This window comes from Trichechus manatus, unplaced genomic scaffold, assembly GCF_000243295.1.
Source record: "Trichechus manatus latirostris isolate Lorelei unplaced genomic scaffold, TriManLat1.0 scaffold00207, whole genome shotgun sequence".
Classification (NCBI taxonomy): Eukaryota; Metazoa; Chordata; class Mammalia; order Sirenia; family Trichechidae; genus Trichechus; species Trichechus manatus.
In genome coordinates this window covers 3306998-3328242 of record NW_004444143.1, presented here as the reverse complement: position 1 = coordinate 3328242, position 21245 = coordinate 3306998, and the positions used below count along the sequence as shown (strand labels likewise).

General features: G+C 46.8%; 1 protein-coding gene across 1 annotated transcript; it reads right to left on the bottom strand.

Annotated features, from left to right (window-relative positions):
- Positions 1–6: 6 nt before the first annotated feature.
- On the bottom strand, positions 7–12789 carry LOC101352581 (delta(3,5)-Delta(2,4)-dienoyl-CoA isomerase, mitochondrial-like). Its single transcript, XM_012559014.2, has 7 exons — positions 12735–12789; positions 12092–12299; positions 11858–11946; positions 1017–1141; positions 888–936; positions 644–708; positions 7–81 (listed from the first exon to the last, which is right to left on the bottom strand). Exons 1-7 carry the CDS (start codon positions 12784–12786, stop codon positions 7–9), a joined length of 663 nt encoding a protein of 220 aa, XP_012414468.1. The 5' UTR covers positions 12787–12789.
- Between the last annotated feature and the right edge of the window lie 8456 nt (positions 12790–21245).

Genomic DNA, 21245 nt, shown 5'->3' with positions numbered 1-21245 from the left:
CCCCTCTCACCTCTGGCTCCCGATGACCCGGGGCAGACGCTGCAGTGTTCCCACGTCGGCTGCCAGACCGATGTCCACCTCCTGGGGGCAGTAATCTCATTTTTATTTACCACTGAGGTTGACCCCCCCAGCCCAGACTGGTCGCCCCATGCCCCAACTCAGAGGCTCCCCCAAACACCCCATCCCATTCCCATCAACACACTTTGACCGGGCAGAGTCCTACAGTCTAGAATAGAGCCCACCTTTCAACTCCCGCTGCCCTCTCAGTTCTTCAGGGTCAGCCAAGCCTATCTCCCGAGGGAAGCCCTCCTAACACTGCCCGTCTGACCTCGTCCTGCGTCCCTGGGCTCCGTGCTGCTTCCTGCCCTCCCCAGCACTGACGCTATCACCAGCCCCAGCATCCAGCAGGTGCCAGACTCATCCCACGCCCTACCTCTGTTCCCTCCTGACCTCACCTGGACGGCCTACCCTCGTTACCTCCCATAAGCAAGTCTTACTTTTTTAGGTTCAGTTTTGACTAAGTCTTCCCCGAAGCCCTCAGGCTCCTCCAGGCCCTCGTGGCCCGCTCACTGCCCAGTTTAAGGGGGAAGTAAAGGCGGGGGGAGACACGTGGGGAGCAGCAGCTCAGGGGAGGATGGCTCACCTTCACCTGGAAGAACGCGTCCTGGGCACAGTAGCGGATGTCACAGGCGGTGATGAGGTCCACGCCTGGGATGGAGAGACCGGGACACTAAACAACCCCTCTATCTGGGGACATGGGCTTGCACCTGGGGATCAGGTCTAAGCAGCTACACATCAGAGGCTGTAGGGCCCTGGATTAGGTGGAAGGACGGCGGCCAAGAGGGGCCCAGCCAGACTGAACGCTCTGGGTGGGGCTGCAGACTCACCTGCGCCAATGCAGCCCCCATGGATGGCTGCGATGACGGGCTTGGGGCACTGGAAGAAAAGGGAGCAGTGGGGTCAGGGCCGGCTAGGAGAGGTGGGCAGTGGGGTCGCCCTCCCACCCCCAGAGTCACCTTCTCGATGACGCTGAAGGTCTCCTGGTACCTGGTGATGATGTTTCGCAAGTACCAGCTTTTGCGGGCCACGTCGTCTCCTGGGGGCTGCAGGAGCCCTGAAGCTATGTCGGTGAGGTCGATACCTGGCGGAGAGGTGCGAGGGGGTTCACCCAGCTTCCCAGGCCCCACCCATTGCCCCAACCAGCGGTCAGAACCCGGGCTCAGCAGGTTAGGAACCCGAAACCACTACAGAGAAGGAAACAAGTCACATGGGACCTACCAAGGGTCTGGGTGTGGGGTAAAATAAAACATAAATAAAAGCTAAGGTTCATGGAGTCACTGCCCATTCATTCCTCACAACAACCCTGGGAGGTAGGTCCGATCATCATCTCCATTTCACAGAGGGGTAAACCGGGGCATGTCGGCTTGTGAGTTGTGGAACTGGATATTGAACCCAGGGCCAAGCAGTTGGCTCCAGAGGCCATGAGTTCAGCTACCCGCCACCCGCACAGAAGTCCAGCTGTGTGGCCTGAGCAATGGGTCACATGGGAGAGATGTTTCCTGAGGTGGGGAACACCAGGACGGAGCAATTTCTGTGACTCCAACTTCAACGTAAGGCCCACATCTGACCTTTCCTCCACCACTCATGCTCCACGACCCCCACTCTGGTCCTGACCACCTTCACCTCCCCTGGTCTCCCTGCTCCCACCCTTGCTCCCATAGTATGTTCCCCACCCACAGGCAGAGGGATCCTATCAATGCGGTAATCATATCAGGTCCTTCCATGTCTACCCCTCCCCCGCAACTTGGTCGTTAGTTACTGTTCACTCAGCTCTAACTCATGGTGACCCCACGTACAACAGAAAGAAACGTTGCCCAGTCCTGCACCATGTTCACGATCACTGGTATGCCACGGGAGGTTTCTGGGCCAAACAATCCTTCACTTTCTTCCTTCCACAGTTAATCACTCTCACCCCTTTGCCCGGCCCCTTAACAGTGCTGTCTGTCAGACCCTGAAATACTGTCCATACCTGTGGCCACACCACCAACTTGGAGGCTTCACTGCCTCCACTTCTTGCTGAAACAAGCGAGACCGTAGGAGCATTGGCACAGGGTAGAGCTGAATTTGTGCAAGTGAAATTTATGTAGGCAGGACTCCCTGGGTGACCTGGGCCAGGCAACTTCATTTTCTGAAACTGGGGTTTCTTCATTGTAAAATGGGGATAAAACCCTCCCAAGAGCTGACGGGGCGGCAAGGATTCAAGGAGACGGAGCCCCAGAGGCGCTTTGCAGTGTCTGGCATGCAGCGGCATTCCAACAATAGTCTCCACTTCAGCGGAGGTCAGAGCCATCTGGGTCAGCGCACTGTGTCTGTTGGGCCCGCGCCATGTCTGGGGCATCTGTGTGACTCTACCGGTGCTGCTCTTACTCTCAGAACAAGCCCAGCCTCGCACCCTGCAATACCTTATCCCAAGAGCTTATCTAGTTTACCTGCTGTGTTCTATGGATTGGTTTTGTGTGGCCTTTCTAGCCATGGTCTTGCAACTCCCACCTAAGTGATTGGGTGGGACTGCGCGAATAGGGTAATTGTGGCCCAACAAGGGGATTCGTCAGTTTTGCCATCCTGCTGGTCTTGAAATGAGCCACCCCAGCGGTGGGAAGGAGAGGATCCCACCACCATCAAGGAAGAACAGCCAGGAGCAGATAGCACGTCCTTTGGACCCAGGATCCCTGTGCTAAGAAGCTCCTGGATAAGGAAACCAAGAGAGAGAGAGTGAGCTCTAACCCTGAAGAAGGTGAGAAGCCATGGCAGGAGAGACTGACAAAAGAGACCACGTGGTGGGCTTCCCGGCCCAAGGAGTGAGAATGTTGAGTGCTTGGGGTGCCTCTGGGGACTTACTGGCAGGGGCTAAAAGAGCTTTCTAACACTTGCCTGAGGAGGGCAGAGGCTGAAGGCCAGAGAGGCACGCCTGTGAGCACGGCTGGCAAGAGGCATTCCTGATGGAAGAACTGTATCCTGAGTGTTCCTGAACCTGATTTGTAACCTGTTACTTCCTTAATAAACCCCATAATCGTCAGTAGTGTCTGTGAGTTGTGTGTGGCCATTGCAACAAATTATCAAACCCAGCAGAGTAGTAAAGAGTGCCACGGGAGGCACGGTTGGTGTCAGAATTGGTAAGGATGGTGGAGAGAGAGGGCATATCTGACTTCTGCCTCTTAAGAATCGGCCTTGGGCTGTTGATCTTGATTTTCTCTACCCTTTTGAAGATAGAGGAGTTCAGACACCACCCCCACACTGTTTTTACAGTTGGTGTCAGTAGTGGGATTCTCCACAACAGCTCCAGACTCATGGAAGCATGGGACTTTGTAAGAGAAAGAACAAAGGGGCTTGGGAAGTGAAACTTTTGATTCTTAGATGGTTGCTTTGGTTGTTGTTACCTGTAATGGCTGAGATTCTTCAAGAGTAAGAACAAGCTTGTCTCCTCAGAACTGGTTTGATAAAACCTGTTGCCATCAAGTGGATTCTGACTCATAGCCACCCTATAGGACAGAGTAGAACTGCCCTATAGGGTTTCCAAGGAGCACCTGGTGGATCTGAACCACCAGCCTTTTGGTTAGCAGCCATAGTGCTTAACCACTATGCAACCAGGGTTTCCAACTGGTTTGATAGGGACCAGCAATTTGGAAATTGGCTATCCAAAATGGGGCAAAATAAAGGCATGGCGTGGCTGGCTTACATGCTTTTGTGGGTGTGGTTACAATTAACGAGGGGACAAGGGAGGATCCCCACTGAATGTTGTTGTTGTTAGGTGCTGTCAAGTTAGTTCCAACTCATAGCAACCCTATGAACAACAGAACGAAACACTGCCCAGTCCTGTGCCATACTCACAATGATTATGCTTGAGCCCATTGTTGCAGCCACTGTGTCAGTCCATCTCGTTGAAGGTCTTCCTCTTTTTCGCTGACCCTCTACTCTACCAAGCATGATACCTTCTCCAAGGACTGGTTCCTCCTGATAACATGTCCAAAGTATGTGAGACAAAGTCTCCCCATCCTTGCTTCCAATGAGCACTCTGACTGTATTCATCCAAGACAGACCTGTTCATTCTTTTGGCAGTCCATGCTATATTCAGTATTCCTCTCCAACAACATAGTTCAAAAGCATCGATTCTTCTGTGGTCCTCCTTTTTCATTGTACAGCTTTTCCATGCATATGAGGCGACTGAAAACACCATGGCTTGGGTCAGGTGCACCTTAGTCCTTAAAGTGACATCTTTGCTTTTTAACACTTTAAAGAGGTCTTTTGCAGATTTGTCCAAAGCAATTCATTTTTTGATTTCCTGACTGGTGCTTCCACAGTTGTTGACTGTGGATCCAAGTAAAATGAAATCCTTGACAGAACTTCAATCCTTTCTCCGTTTATCATGTTGCTGCTTCTTGTTCCAGTTGTGAATATTTTTGTTTTCTTTATGTTGAGGTGTAATCCACACTGAAGGCTTTGGTCTTTGATCTTCATCAGTAAGTGGTTCAAGTCCTCTTCACTTTCAGCAAACAAGGTTGTGACGGCTGCATATCACACGTTGTTAATGAGTCTTTCTCCAATCCTGATGCCAAGTTCTTCATATGGCAGCTTCATGGATTATTTGCTCAGCATACAGGTTGAATAAATATGGTGAAAGGATATAACCCTGACACACACATTTCCTGGCTTTAAACCACGCCATATCCCCTTGTTTTGTTTGAACGCCTGCCTCTTTGTCTAAGTACAGGTTCCTCATGAGCACAATTAAGTGTTCTGGAATTACCATTCTTCACAATATTATCCATAATTTGTTATAATCTACACAGTCAAATGCCTTTGCATAGTCAATAAAACACAGGTAAACATCTTTCTGGTACTCTCTGCTTTCAGAATCAATGCCTTTGAACTATGTTGTTGGAGAAGAATATTGAATATAGCATGGACTGCCAAAAGAATGAACAAGTCTGTCTTGGATGAATACAGTCAGAGTGCTCATTGGAAGTGAGGATGGGGAGACTTTGTCTCACATACTTTGAACATGTTATCAGGAGGAACCAGTCCTTGGAGAAGGATATCATGCTTGGTAAAGTAGAGGGTCATCTGATCCATCTGACATCAGCCATGATATCCCTTGTTGCACATCCTCTTCTAAATCCAGCTTGAATTTCTGGCAGTTCCTTGTCAATGTACTGCTGCAATCGCTTTTGAATGATCTTCAGCAAAATTTTACTTGCATGTGGTATTAATGACATTGTTAAATAATTTCCGCATTCTGTTGGATCACCTTTCTTTGGAATGGGTACAAATATAAATCTCTCACACTCAGTTGGTCAGGTAGCTGTCTTCCAGATTTATTGGCATAGACGAGTGAGCACTTCCAGCACTGCATCTGTTTGCTGAAACATCTCAATTGGTATTCCATTGATTCCTGAAGCCTTGTTTTTCACCAATGCCTTCAGTGCAGCTTGGACCTCTTCCTTCAGTACCATCAGTTCTTGATCATATGCTGCTTCCTGAAATGGCTGAATGTCGACCAATTCTTTATGGTACAGTGACTCTGTGTATTCCTTCCATCATCTTTTTGATGCTTCCTGCATCATTTAGTATTTTCCCTGTAAAACTCTACAATACTGCACCTCAAGGCTTGAATTTTCTTTTCAGTTCTTTCAGCTTCAGAAATGCCGAGTGTGTTCTTCCCTTTCAGTTTTCTAAGTCCAAATCTTTGCACATTTCATTATAATACTTTCGTCTTCTCGAGCCACCTTTTGAAATCTTCTGTTGAGCTCTTTTACTTCATCATTTCTTCCTTTTGCTTTAGCTACTTGACATTCAACAGCAAGTTTCAGAGTCCCTTCTGACATCCATTTTGGTCTTTTCTTTCTTTCCTGTCTTTTTAATGACCTATTGCTTTCTTCATGTATGATGTCCTTGATGTCATTCCACAACTCATCTGGTCTTCGGTCATTAGTGTTCAATGTGTCAAATGTATTCTTGAGGTGGTTTCTAAATTTAGGTGGGATATACTCAAGGTTGTACTCTGGCTTCCATGGACTTGTTCTAATTTTCTTCAACTCAACTTGAACTTGTATATGAGCAATTGATGGTCTGTTCCACAGTTGGCTCCTGGCCTTTTTCTGACTGATGATATTGAGCTTCTCCATGTCTCTTTCCACAGATGTAGTCAATTTGATTTTTGTGTATTCCATCTGGTGAGGTCCACGTGTATAGTTGCCCTTTATGTTGCTGAAAAAAGGTATTTGCAATGAGAAGTTGTTGGTCTTGCAAAATTCTATTATGCAGTCTCCAGCATCTTTACTATTACCAAGGCCATATTTTCCAACTACCAATCCTTCTTGTTTCCAACTTTCACATTCGAATCACCAGTAATTATCAATTCATCTTGATTTTATGTTTGATCAATTTCAGACTACATAAGTTGTTAAATGTCTTCAATTTCTTCATCTTTGGCCTTAATGGTTGGTGCATAAATTTGAATAATAGTTGTATTAACTGGTCTTTCTTCATATAGGTATATGGATATTATCCTATCACTGACATAGTTGTACTTCAGGATAGATCTTGAAATGTTCTTTTTGACGATGAATGCAATGCTGTTCTTCAATTTGTCATTCCCAGCATAATAGACTATATGATTGTCTGATTCAAAATGGCCAGTACCAGTCCATTTCAGCTCACTAATACCTAGGATATCGATGTCTATGCGTTTCATGTAATTTCCAGTTTTCCTAGATTCATACTTTGTACATTCCATGTTCTGATTATAAATGGATGTTTGCAGCTGTTTCTTCTCATTTTGAGTCATACCACAACAGCAAATGAAGGCTCCAAAAGCTTGACTCCATCCACATCATTAAGCTTGACTCTGCTTTGAGGAGGTAGCTCATATTTTGAGTGCCTTCCAATCTGAGGGGCTCCTCTTCCGGCACTATATCAGACAATGTTCTGCTGCTATTCATAAGGTTTTCAGTGGCTGATTTTTTCCCACAAGTAGACAGCCATGTCCTTTTTCCTAGTCTGTCTTAGTCTGGAAGCTCAGCTGAAACCTGTCCACCATGGGTGACCCTGCTGGCATTTGAATATCAGTGGCATAGCTTCCAGCATCACAGCAACACGCAAGCCCCCACAGTATGAAAAATTGAAAAGATTCTTCTTTTCCTGATGGGTCTGGGGAAGAGGGTGGGGGGAGATGCAGATAGGATTATATGATTCAGTTGTGAGTGTTGTTAACAGGATTGTGATTCTAAAAACTGTAATTGTGGAAGTTGTCTGAAACAGTGGACTAAGGGGGGCACTGCTGGACTTGAGTCCAGTGGCTGAACCTAAAGTCCCTTAAAGGTTTTGCTATACTGATACCTCGTGAGGCTCAGAGCAAGGGGATAATCTTCTCTCAGTTAAATTTTATGAGACAGCAGAAAGGGTGAAGCTAAGATGACTTTTGGAGAACCTGACCAGATCAGATGGACACCTCAGCAGACGAAAATGGCTGGTACCTGAGTAACCTCGCCCTGAGAAATTTTTGCCCTACTGAAGGACTAATTGTTAATGACTGTTTGGGACTGGTAAAATGATTGGGAGGTGGAAGTTATCCTCCAAGTATGAAAGAACCATGGATAGAAAAGCCAGGGGGTGGCCTGCAATGTGATGAATCGCTTTTGTGTGGCTTTTCTCGCCATGGTCTTGCAATTCCCACCTAAGTGATCGGGTGAGAGTGTGCAAATAGGGTAACTGTGGCCCACCAAGGTGACTGGTCAGTGTTGCCATCCCACTGGGCTTGAAATGAGTCACCCCAGAGGTGGGAAGGAGAGAATCCCACCGCCTCCAAGGAAGAAGAGTCAGGAACGGAGAGCACATCCTTTGGACTTGCGATCCCTGCACTGAGAAACTCCTGGAACCAGGAACCGAGAGAGATTGAGCTGTAACCCTGAAGATGATAAGTGGTGGCAGAAGAGACCATCAGGAATCTGTGTGGTGGACTTCCCAGCCCATGGAGTGAGAAAGCTGAGTGCCTGGGGTGCCTCTGGGGACTTATTGGCAGGGGCTAAAAGAGCTCTGTAACACTTGCCTGAGCAGGGCAGAGGCTGAGGGCCAGAGAGGTGTTCCTGCGAGCACCTTCCTGGGAGGAAGAGGCTGTCCTGATGGAAGAACTGTATCCTGAGTATTCCTGAACCCGAATTGTAACCTGTTACTTCACTAATAAAACCCATAATTATAAATATTGTCTGTTAGTTCTGTGTGGCCATTGCAAGAAATTATCGAACCCAGCAGAGAAGAAGAGAGTGCTGTGGGAGGGATGGCTGATGTCACGACTGGTAAAGGTAGGAAAGAGAGGAGGCATGTCTGACTCTGCCTCATAGGAATCAGCCTTGGGCTGTTGATCTTGATTTTCCTTCCCCCTTGAGAAGTTAGAGGAGGTGAGACACCGCCTCTACACCATCTTCATACCTGCACTGCTTGGACCTGTAAGAGCTCAGCTACTAAGTGAAAGGTTGGTGGTTCAAATCCACCCAGAGGTACCTCAGAAGAAAGACCTGGCAATCTACTTCCAAAAGATCACAGTGATTCGAAACCTTATGGAGCACGGTTCTACTCTGACATAGGTAGGGTTGTCATGACTTGGAACCAACTCGATGGCAACTGGTTTGGTTTTTCTTACCTGAACCTGTAGACTCTGGCATTTGTAACCCTCCATCCCCAGACTGTGGAACAAGTTGCCCCAGTCATTGCAGAGAAGTTCCTGGTCCTGTTCTGGTGACTTTCTACCACCCCTGTGACCCTCCTAATATTCCCAAAATCATTCATAATCAACATCAAGTTATTCATAATCGTAAATAATAGCAGCTCCGTTAATAACATACATACTATGTTCCAGGCGTAACATTTGGCACGTATTAACTCATTTAACCCTCACAGCAACCCAAGCAGGCAGGTGCTAACAATTAGCTCAGAGAGGTGACGGGACAGTGTGCAGGTGGCAGAGTTGGGAGGAGCGTGGCCACCTGAGTCCAGAGCCCTTGGTTAACCAGCATGCCAGACACCTGGGCTACAGCCTCTCAGTGGGTAACAGGAAGGGCTCCGCAGCCCGGAAGCCTGAGTTTGAATCCCAGCTCTGCCACTTACCCGCCCTGTGAAGTTTTGTCCTCTATCTGGGCCTCAGTTGCCTCATCTATAAAATGGGGATGATAACAGAAGCAACTCATAAGGTTGTGGTGAGAAGCAATTTGTTAATATATGTTAAGTGTTTAGAATAGGGCCTGATGCTCTGTGAGTGCTAAACACACATGGGGTATTTTTTTTTAGTAGTAGTTCCTTTCTGTCATTGGATCACTATGTGATCCTGAGTTTCGTCTTTCTGGCCTTCAGGGTCTTGCTGATGAAAATGGAACAAGGCAGCCACAATTGGCTGGGAGCTGGAAGGTGAGGGCTCCGGGCCAGGCCCAGCCACAGACGACTCCTCACCTGTCACTTCTCAGACCCTGAGCTTCCTGGCAGCCAGGATGGGGACAGGCGCTGGACTGACCACGCAGAACAAATGAAAGAAAGGAGAAACTGAGAAAGGTGTAGAAAGAAAACAAGGGACATGGAAAATGGTAACAGAGAAAACAGAAAGAAAGAGATTATTTACTTGTTTGCCTTCCCTGCAGAGCTGAGAACTCCACGCAGGCAGGGATGGAGTGGTCTCAGTCACCATGGTCCCCAGCACTGGGCTGGGCCCTATGCAGTTATCAGTAAATGTGGGTGAGGAATCACTCTCTAGATGATGTAGACATTTGTTATTTTTGGTGACGGGAACGGTAGCATCAAATGCAGGTGAAGCGCACACAGCTTGATCAATATAAATGATGCCGCTAAGAACTGCACAAGAGAAAAGGACATTTTTGGTAAAGGATAAGACATATATAATTCTACACCACCACCACCAGCAACCAAAAACCAATGTGTGTGGTTACATACACATATATATATGCATATATGTGTATGGGTATATATATATGTGTATACACATATAAGTTTTTCTATATGTATATGTATACAGAAGTATGTGTATGCATGCGTATGCATTCATATATATAATAAACGACTCAGTGGGCACAGTTATGGATACTTCTGAGACACAATCAAATACCATGTAAGTCTGGTTTTCTGGGTTTGAAGAATGTGGGACACAGTCCTGTGGGACAACTCGGTCATTGGTATAATATAATCCATGAAGTTTATGTTCTACGTGCTAGTTTGGTGAGTAGTGTCTGGGGTCTTAAAAGCTTGTGAGTTGCCATCTAAGATACAACTATTGGTCTCCGCCCATCTGGAGCAAAAGAGAAGGAAGAAAATTAAAGACTTGAGAGAAGAAACTAGTCTACAGGACTAACAGTCTACATGAACCATAGAGTCATCTGTCCTGAGACCAGAAGAAGTAGATGGTGCCCAGCTACCACTACTGACCATTCTGAGCGGGGCGACAATGGATGGATCCTGATGGCACAGGAGAAAACTGTGGAACAGAATCTCAAATTCTTAAAAAGTCCAGACTTACTGGACTGGTTGAGACTGGAGGACTCCCAGAGACTATCACCCTGAGATACTCTTGAAGCACTGAACCAAAACTAGCCCGAGGTCACCTTTTATCTAAATAACAGATTGGCTTCTAAAATAAAGAACATAACCCACAAGTACTGAGCTCCTTTAAAAAAATCATCTATCACTCTAATGCAAAGATGAGTGGGTAAGGGGGCAGGAAAACTAGATTACTGGAAACAGAACAACCAGAACAGAATTAATGAGAATGTTGACACAGTGTGAAAAATGTAACCAATATCACTGAATAATTTGTGTAGGAATTGTTAAATAGGAAGCTAATCTGCTGTGTAAACTCTCACCGAAAACACAATAAAATGTTATTTGAAAAGAAAGAAAGGAGTGAATGTGACATTTCACTTCTGGTAGGGTCCTGAAGGCCCAACCCTCCTGCAGGTAACAACCATGAACTCTGGCTGGCAAGATACAGGAAAGCCACTACTGAAGGCACTGGGCCGATTCTGGGGGGAGTCAGCACTTAGAAGAAGGGATAGCACCAAGTGACTTACCTGCTCCTAAGGCTTTTAGCCTGAGGGCAGGATAAAGTAGTGTCTGAAGAACAAGGCTAGAGTTGGGGTGTATAGCTGCTGTAAAGTGAGGGAGAAATCCCAAAAGAAGATAGCCAGAGAGGGGAGCCTCAAATTCTGTGTATAAACTCTGCCCATTATCTCTGGCTGACTCATGAACTGTGTAGGCAGGCCAGCAAAAGATAGAAAAACTGAACTGAGATTTGAACTGTTGCCAAAGATACAGACTTTACACTTATTTCCAACCAAACCACCAAAGAGGAAATCCAACACTCTTTGGAGTTATATAACACAATCCCGAGTCTGCACATCGTATTCCCAAAACGAAGGGGATGCAGTCTTACCACTTTTCTATCACTCTCTATTAGTAGAAAATATTTGAGTTTTCCTGCTCTGACAGGTTTCTGCCTCACACAAGTCCCAACTCTCAAAGGTTTTACTCTAGAACACACATTACAGACAGACACTGAGACTCAGAGGTTAAGTGCCTTGTCCAAGGTCACAGATCCAGGATGGAAACCCAGACGTCTGAGCCTATGACCCGGTTATGTTCTGTTGGGCTAAATTCTGTATTTGAATGTTTTAAGTTAGGCCTTTTATAAAAAAAGATAAAAGTGGCAGTTAGAAGCTGCTTAAAACCCTACTTAAGAAGCATCACTCTATTTCCAGGAGCGAGAGAGACTAGTGGGGGTGGCTGTGAAAACTACACTTGGTACCTGAAGTGAACGTTTTTCCTTCACCAGAAATCACCACAGCACGACAGCTGGCATCTTCTGATATCTTGTTGAAGCACTCTACCATCTCCCTGTGGAGGAGCAGGGAGAAAAAGGCTGTGTCTGGGGCAGGAATCCTCTACCCTCACGTTCATCTACCCCCTGCACTCCACCCTACCCAGTCCCTCAGCCTCTGTCTCCTCCTGCATGCAGGCCTCCAGGATACACAGGTCAGACCTCCAGAAGGCCCTGTTCATGGCATTCCTCTTCTCGGGCCGGTTTATCTGCACGTGCAGAATGTGTTCTGGGCCGGATGTCACTCGAAGAGACTGATAGCTGTGGCCCGGTGCCTCAACGGGGGCTGCTTTGGAGGCTTCATCTTGCACAGTGGAGCTCATGGGGGGAAGGCTAAATGTGAGTCCCGGCTGAGTGGGGGCCAAAAATCCTGGGAAGAGAAAGGAAGAGTGATGACCCCAGACAAAGACCCTCTGGTCCCTCCAGACTGAGAGACACAGACTCTTCTATCACCCAGACTGGGGACACAGCACCTTCAGGAGCAGAGGGTACACTCCTCAGCGACCCCAAAATGGGGAGGACTCGTTTAGGACGATTCAGCCTTCAAGATTAGGGGTGCCTCCCTCAGCAGTGGCCTCGGTTTGAGAACCACCTCAGATCCTTGAACTTGGACTAATCCCGGATTAGGAACACTGCGCCGTCAGCGACCCCAGATTGGAACACAGGCTCCCAGAACTGGGGTGACATTCTGATCGGAGCGCATGGACCCCTGACCCCGTGACCTCGTACAGGCGCTTTGTGTCCTATGGTCGCCATGGCAGCACGACATCCGCGCCGAGCCCCCAGAAGTCAAGGGATCACTCACGCCGCGTCACCAGCCCCCGGAGTCCGCGAGAAGCCGCCGCCGGCACCGCCATTCGGACAGAGGATCGACTGTAAGCATCTGGAGGACGCCAAAGGGGCGGTCCCGGCAGGCCGCCATCTTGAGTGAGGGCATCGAAGCCCCATCGAAGCCACATCCGGCCCAGCGGGCAAGCCTTTCGTCCCGCCATCTCTATTAAGGGCAACCGGAAATTGCTGAGTTACAGAGAGCCGTGGAAATGGAAACTTTTAACCGGTAAGGTATAAAAAGTCTCAGGAGTGTGACCTTTAGCCTAGTTAAGTCCACTTCTAGAAACCTGGCCCAAGATAATAAGTCACACTATTGTTGGATAAAGTTTCTGTATAAAGGTCATCACAGCGCTGTTCTGTAATGGTGGAGAAGGTGGACACGGCCGTAATGTCCCGGGAGGGCATTAACTGCAGAGCTGCAAGCTTGTAATTATGTTGTATTCTGTGTTAATTAAAAAGAAAACAAAAGTTAACATCCAGCTCTGCGAGCTTCCCCACGTCAAGGGATAAAAGTAGAGACGGGCAGCGTCGAACGCTGACTGTGTACCATGCTGAGCTCAATGCGTGTACCTAATCTGAATTTCCACACCACCACGAAGGGTATTGTTTTCCAGTGCAAACTGAAGAAATGGGATCAGAGGGAAGTCAGTAGTTCAAGGTTGCTGGGAGTGCAGTTCAAAACCACCAGCCGCTCCTTGGAAACCCTGTGGGGCAGGTCTACTCAGAATGGACTCTGGAGAAAGGGTTTCTAACTTCTACACAGAAAAGCTTTAAAAACTCCACTCTCAGTGTTGCCAAGGACTGGGAAAGGGCTTTGGACACTTCCCACCTGCAGCAGCTGTTTGAGTGCACTGACCCTCAGTCAATGTTTACTTAACTGAACAGCAAACTCTCAGGCCAGAGCAACATCCAGAGTCCAGCTCTGCCCGTCAGACTTCCTCCCTGGCACAGACCCCAGCTGCCCCAGTTCCCTCTGCACCTTGTGATGTTATCTAGGCACCCCGGGGCCCTTACAACAGGTCTGCTTTGAGATTGGCTCTGGTCCCTGGGCCTGTGAGGAATTTTTCCCAGCAGATGTACTTGAAGGAGCGTGAGGAACTCTGCTGTCAGCAGAAACAAAGACCTCGTGACTGGGCTGGTTGAGTGGGACCATCGTCCTGCTTGTCTTTGGGCAGGGAGGAATCACACTGTGCCAGTAGATTCAAGACCACGGAGAGTTACAATCATTGTATAACCCCCAACAGTGGGGTCAGGCAAAGCCTCAGGGGCATCGGGATTTTGGGACTCCTCCTGGCAACATGTAGCCATGAACTGTGGGCAGAGGGAGGGCACACATACCCACTGCCCCTCACACAGCCTCCTGCGTGAGTATGGAGAGCAACAGCTGATGCTTTTCTCCATCATGGCAAATTGTATTTTCCAGCAATGATCACATCAATATCTCCATCCTGGATGCTCTACTGTCATATGACATTGTCACTCTGCCAGTGGAGTGGAGTTTCTTTGTTTTACCATCCCTTCCTATCTGGGCAGGGCCTAAGACGGCTTGGAGAACTAGAACACAGAGGCATTTCTGGATGTAGCCCTTACTTGGCCTGCAGCTTTCGCTTCCTACCCCTTCACCTCCGTCTCTGAGGGCAGCCTGCCCACAAGTAAGGAATCCAGCTACTCAGGAACTGCAGTGCTGTCAGAATTCCGAGTCACATGGAGAGGTGCTCTGATCAACATCCTGGCTGAGCTTCCAGCCCATAGCCAGCCACATGAGTGAGCCATCATGGACATCCAGCTCAATCAAGCCTTCAGATCAATCAAGCCTCCGTAGGCATCTGAATGCAACCACAGGAGAGACCCCAAGTGAGAACGACTCACATGAGGGAGAACAGGAGAGGGAGGAAGGTGAGACAGGACAGGTGAGAGGATGTTGATTAACCTTCCCACAGACAACAGTGACCAACTCTAGACAAAATTTTTCTGAAACAACTATTTGAAGGCAATGGAGAGTGACCAGAAGTAGGCAGAACCTGGGGGGGGGGGATTCACCCTTTTACAGAATGGAACTTACTGTATGAGATATAAGTTTATATGTCTTTTTTCTGAGGACACACCCCAGTCTGCATGGCAAGAGATACCTAGAACTCAAGCAGAAAACCGAGGAGGAGTTCAGGCTGTCAGAGCAGTTGAAAGTTGAGAGGAGAAATCACGATATAGAGGCAGCCCGTAGAGGAAGAACCCAAGTCTCTATATAAGTTCCTCTTGAATCTTTAACATACTGAAAGAAAAAAGAAATCTGTCAGCACAGAACTGTATATCCACTGTATAAAAAGGGAGAGTAGCAGTAGCATCAGAACCTGTCTAACTTCAGAGGGGATAATGACCAAAGCTGATTCCCATCAGGTGGAAGTTAAACATATCTCCACCCTCCAACCTTTTTACCAAATTTGACACCAGCCTTCCCTCCCATGGCACTCTCTACTTCTCTTCTGGGTTCGATAATCCATTGCAGTGGCCACAGGGAACTCACAGACCATACTTAGACAGTTAAGTGGTCTGTTAAGGAAGTAATAGGGTACAATTCGAGATCGGGATCAACAGGCTACGACTTGGGATCAGGATGAGGAAGCATGTAGGCAGAGTCTCCCTTCTTCAGTTCAGGACAGCTTTCTCAGCTCCTCTTGACCATTCAGGGCTCCTCTCAACCCCTTGAGGACAGGCTCGTCTCAGCCCGCTGTCTGTCACCACCTACTCTGCACAGGGCCCCTTCTGGACCTGTTGTCACTGGCTCTGCCACTGGGCCCTTTATGGGCCTCTCACTGTCTTCAGTGTTACAACCCTTGACCCATGTTACAGGTCTTTTAAGAGGGTCCTTGCCGCTCTCTTTCTGCTGCTTCTCTCTTCTTTCTTCTTTCTGCTTCTCTTTCTGCTGGTTCTGTTCCTGCTTCTTTCAGTTTGAAAAACCTCTGTGGGGTTGGCTGCATATATATGCAAACTGCTCGTAAATTTCAAAGCATGGCCCTCCCACCAAGGCACAAAGTGACCAATCCCCTCTCAGTAGGCTACAGACACTTCATTTGCATAGTCTATTGAGTAATACCTGCAAGGTGCATACCAATTAAAGGGCAGGCTGCAGCCCAGGTCCAGAAAAAAAAATCAAACCACAAGTTGTTTACAGCTTAACCAGGAAATGTCAATCAATCTGAACAAAAGTAATAAAACCCTCTGGGGTAGAAAACTTGGGCAAAGATAACTCCTCAGAGCTTAGGGGAAAAATGTCTCAAGCTGTTTTTCCAAAGAACCAACATAACAGGCCACATAAAGGAATGCATTTCACCACACACTGAAAATAACCTAGAAAACTGAAGGCAAAATAAGATGGCTGCTCCCATTTCTGTCATTTATCAAGAAAGGGGAAAGGAGAAGATGAGGACATTTCCAACCCCTTTAAAGAACAACTTGCAAGGTGCTCAGGCCACTTATGCTTATATGTATTGGCCAGGATTTACCACCTTAGATGCAAGGGAGGCTAAGAGATGTAGTCTTCAGTACACCACCCTTGAACCTAGTTAAAACTCAGGGGTTCTATAAGTAAAGGAAGAAGGGGCAAATGGATATAGTAACAGCTAGCTGGAGTCTGCCATTTCTGCTTTGGAGACAATTGTGATTATGTGATGGCTGGAGCTGTAGCAGCCATCTTATGATCATGAGGGGAGACAGCACTGAAATACAAACAAAGGAGGAGTAGCCAGATGGAATGTGCCTGGATCCACCGTGACATCATGCCCTGTAAACCAGCACAGTCTAATATATATAGCATGTGAGCTGCAAATGTGAGCCACGTACGTAATTGCAAATTTTCTAGTAGCCACATTTTAAAAGTTTTTACTTTTTAGAAATGTATGAAATTAATTTTTAAATATATTTTATTTAAACCAATGTAAAAAATATTCTCATTTCAGTGTGTAACCAATATAAAATTATTAATGAGGTTTTTCATAGTAAATCTTCAAAATCTGGATTATTTTACATATACCACACAGCTCAGTTGGTATCAGCCACATTTCTAATGATCAATGGCTACATGGGGCTTGTGGCTACCACAGTAGACAGCACAGCTTTAAATGGACCCTGCCATCTTGTACCTCTAGGGTCTCATCGTGTGTGATAACAAACATTCTTTTCATTAAGGCATTTTTAGTTAAATATTACTTCACTTAGGATGCATTCTAAGTGATCCGCTCACATACCCTCAGGGGCCCAGAAACACACAATCACAACACAAAGTCACATACACAATCGCACACATGTGTTGGTAGGTCAAATAATGCCCCCTTCCCCAAAGATGTCCATACCCTCGTCCTTGGAGCCTGTGAATATGTTACATTACATGGCAAAGGGACTTGCAGATGTAATTAAGGTTTACAGGCTTTAAAATAGGGAGATTATCCTGGATTATCTGGGTAGGCCTAATCTAATTACATGAGCCCTTAAAACCAGAGAACTTTCTCCAGTTGGAGGCAGAAGGAAAATGTGGCAGAAGGAGAAATCAGAGAGATTCCAAGGGTGAGAAGGATTTAACATGCCTTTGCTGGCTCTGAGATGCAAGGGCCCAAGTGCAAGGGCCAGAGAGAGGCTTCTAGCAGCTAAGGACAGCTCCCTGCTGACAGACAGCCAGGAAATGGGATCTCGGTCCTACAACTTCAGGAACAGAATTCTGCCAACAACCTGAATGAGCTTGGAAGAGATTCTTTCTAATGCATTCCAGTAAGACCCCAGGCAGCCAGCACCTTGGTTTTGACCTTCTGAAACCTAGACGGAGAAACCAGCCAAGCCACCCCAGACTTCTGACCTATGGAACTGTGAGATAATAAACCTGTATTATTTCAAGCTGCTAACTTTGTGGTAATTTGTTATGGCAGCAATAAAAAGTAACGGACATGGTGGAGGCTATACCCACAGGCATACTGCAGGGGTGGGGAGGTTGTTCTGATAGGAACAGGCAGAGCTCCCTGGGGGTCTGTTAGGAGCATAACAGCCTCTCCCCCACCCGGTTCCAGTGGGCTGCAAAGCTACTGAAAATTGCTACAGAAGGCGCCCTGCAGTGGAAGCTGCTCCCATAGTCTGCTCCCATAGTCAGCACTTGACCTGCCTCCCTGCACACTCCATAGCTCAGGCCTCTGAAACCAACAGGACAGACCTCCCTGGGGGTCAATTTGGGTCAGCCTGTCTCCACTTCCAGTTGGTATTGAAAATTACCATATTTTTACGCAAATAATGCACAACTTCTACGTTTGTTTGCCAACTGCACCCTCCCCCCATAAGGTATTTTCATAAGCACCACTATGCAATTTGTTTTTACGTTGCTGTAAAAAAATTAGCACAGTGTGCTGATGAAAATACCTACTGGGGGGAGGGAGCGGTTGGCAAACAAACATAGAAGGCGCACGTTATTTGTGTAAAAATACCATCCTGACTGAGGCTACTGTGTGCTAGGAAACAGGCGTCTTGAGTGGAGGCTGCCCTCACAGTCAACTATCTATTGGGGGAGACTCTGATAGCAACAAGGCAGACCTCCCTAAGGGCCCAGCTGGACCATGACAGCCCTTCCCTACCAGTCACTGGCATCTGCCAGGCTGCTGTGAATTGCTGCAGAAGGCAGCCTGTAGTGAAGTCTGCTTTCATGGTCAGGACTCTACCTGCCTCCCTGAGCACCCCATAGCTCAGGCCTCTGATATCAACAGGACAGACCTCCCTGGGGATCATTTCAGGTCTTGTCTGCTCCCCTCCTATTGGTGCTGAGGACTGCTGACTGAGGTTGCTGCATGCTAGGAAACAGACATCTTGAGGCTACAGTCAACACCCACCTACTACTGGGGGTGAGGCTCTGATAGCAACAAGGCAGACCTACCTGGGGTACCTTTTGGAGAGTGACAGCCCCCTCCCACCAGGTCACTGTTGGCTGCTGGACTGATATGAACTCCTACAGAAGGTTCCCTACAGTGGAGCCAGGTCACCTAAGTGGAGACTGCTCCCCCAACCACCACAGGACCACTGGGCTCTGAAACCAATAACACAGATCTCATGGAGGTCTTTCTGGGGAATGCCAACCCCTCCTCCTCCTGACATGGAGGAAAGTCTGCCTGTGCTTCCCCTGAATGCCAGCTCAGATATAAGCAACCTCCACAGAGCAGGGAAGGAAGCCTTGGGAAAAAATGGAGGGCAACACCCAGCCATAAAGGGCACTTTCACTGTGTGTGAAATTTCTGACTGAAAACGTGATTGCAGAAACAGAGAAGGGAAACCAAAAAAAAACTAAACCCATTGCCACTGAGTCAATTCCAACTCATCGAGACCGATAGGACAGTGTAGAACTTCCCCATAAGGTTTCCAAGGAGCGGCTGGTGGATTCAAACTGCTGACCTCTTGGTTAGCAGCAGAGCTCTTAACCACTGCACCACCAGGGCTCCACAGCGAATGGAAGAGGGTAATAAACAGAGAAAGGACTGCACCCTGTAGTGGACAGATAGATTAGTGCATAATATCTCACCTGAGTGGTGGTGCCCACTAGTGGACATATTGACCACAGTGTGTTCTTTGGTGTGTTTGGGAGACACTGATAGTTGAAAACCGAGATCTGGAACTTTCAAATCCTCATTAAACCAGGGAGGGAGAAGGAGCTGTTGCAGAGAGAGAGAGAGGAAATTGTAAGCAAAAGCCAAAGGCTCAGCCCACCTAAGAGTTTTTTGCAGAGAGTAATGTGGGCAAAAAACAGGAAATACGGGGAAGAACTGAGAAAATTAATGCCTTCAAAAATTCCAGTGTCCCAACAAAAAATCACAAGACACACAAGTGAACATGATGAAGGGACAGAAAGTGCATCTATGGAAGACTGAATAATGAAAAGAGTGGAAGAATATAATACAAACATGTTAAACATAATTAAAGAGTTAAGGGAAAACATAGACCAAGATCTAAAAGAAGTAAGGGAAACAATGCAAGAACAAAATGAAGATGTAAAAGAAGAGATAAAAGGAAACCCAACAGAAATATTGCAACTGAAAGAGATACTAACTGGAATGAGAAACACAATGGAAGGATTGAACAACAGATTTAATCAGGCAGAAGAAAGAATCAGCAGATTAGAGATAAGATAGTCAAAATTACAGATGCTGAAGAGCAACAAGAACAGAGGCTCAAGAAGGCTGAGCACAGTAGAATGGAATTATGGAACACCATCAAGAGATCTAATGTACACATCATTATTCCAGAAGAAGGTGAGAGAGAGAAAAGGACAGAAAGAATATTTGGAGAAATAATGGCAGAAAATTTCCCCAATCTGATGAAAGACGTGAATCTACACATTCAAGAAGTTCATAGAACTCCTAGCAGGATAAACTCAAAGTGATCTACACCAAGACACATCATAGTCAGGCTCTCAAAAAGTAAGGATAAAGCATCTAAGATACAACTATTGGTCTTTATTTGTCTGGAACAAAACAGAAAGAAGGAAACCCAAGAATCAGAGAAGGAACTGGACTACAGGACTAATTATCCACATGAACCGCTGCTTTCTCCACCTTGAGACCTGAAGATCGAGATGGTGCCTGGCTACCACTACTGAATGTTCTGATCAGGAGTATAATAGAGGAATCCTGATAAAAATGGAGAAAAATGTGGAACATAACTTCAAATTCTTAAATAATCCAGGCTTACTGGACCTACAGAGTCTGGAGGTGTCCCCAGACTATGACCGTGAGTTGCTCCTCAAACTTACAATTTTAACGATCTCCTGAAGTTACCTATAAACTAAGTAACAGTTTAACCAAAAAGGATAGATTTTCACCCTTGAGTATTTTGTTACCTTAAACGGTCAACAGTTATTTTAAAGCATACATGAGAGGGCTGGGGGGCAGGGAGATTAAGTCAATGGTAAGTAAAAAACTATGACAGAAATAACAAGAATGGTGACACAATGTGAAGAACATAACCAATGTCACTGATCGTAATGTCTAGAAACTTTAGAATGGGAGTGGGTTTTGCTGTGTATATTTTCACCCCCCTCCAAAAAAGTAAGGATAAAGAGAATCCTGAAAGTGGTGAGAGAGAAGCAAACAGTCACATACAAAAGATCTCCAATAACATTAAGTGGCAGTTTCTCCTCAAAAGCATTGGAGGCCAGAAGGCAATGGGATGATATGTTTAAAGTGCCGGGGGGGGGGAACTGTCAACCAAGAATACTAAACTCGATGAAACTGTCCTTCAAGAATAAAGGTGAGGAGGCGGGGCCAAGATGGTGGAGTAGTCAGATGCTTCCAGTGGACCCTCTTACAACAAAGACCCAAAAAAACAAGTGAATTGATTATATATGACAATCTAGGAGCCCTGAACATCTAAGGCAATTTGAGGAACCGGACTGAGTGGCAAGGGGAGGGAGAGATGGTTCGGAAGCAGTGAGGAGTTGCCAGACCTGAGCCGGCAAGAGCCTGAGCCC

What these genes read in the sequence shown, in the direction of transcription:
- LOC101352581 (XM_012559014.2), bottom strand. Translation starts at nt 12,786, where the DNA reads ATGGCGGTGCCGGCGGCGGCTTCTCGCGGACTCCGGGGGCTGGTGACG. An exon ending in CCGGGGGCTGGTGACGCGGC is followed by an intron (nt 12,300 to 12,734) that starts GTGAGTGATCCC and finishes TTCTCTTCCCAG; the next exon opens with GATTTTTGGCCCCCACTCAG. An exon ending in AGGAAAAACGTTCACTTCAG is followed by an intron (nt 1,142 to 11,857) that starts GTACCAAGTGTA and finishes CCTCTCCGCCAG; the next exon opens with GTATCGACCTCACCGACATA.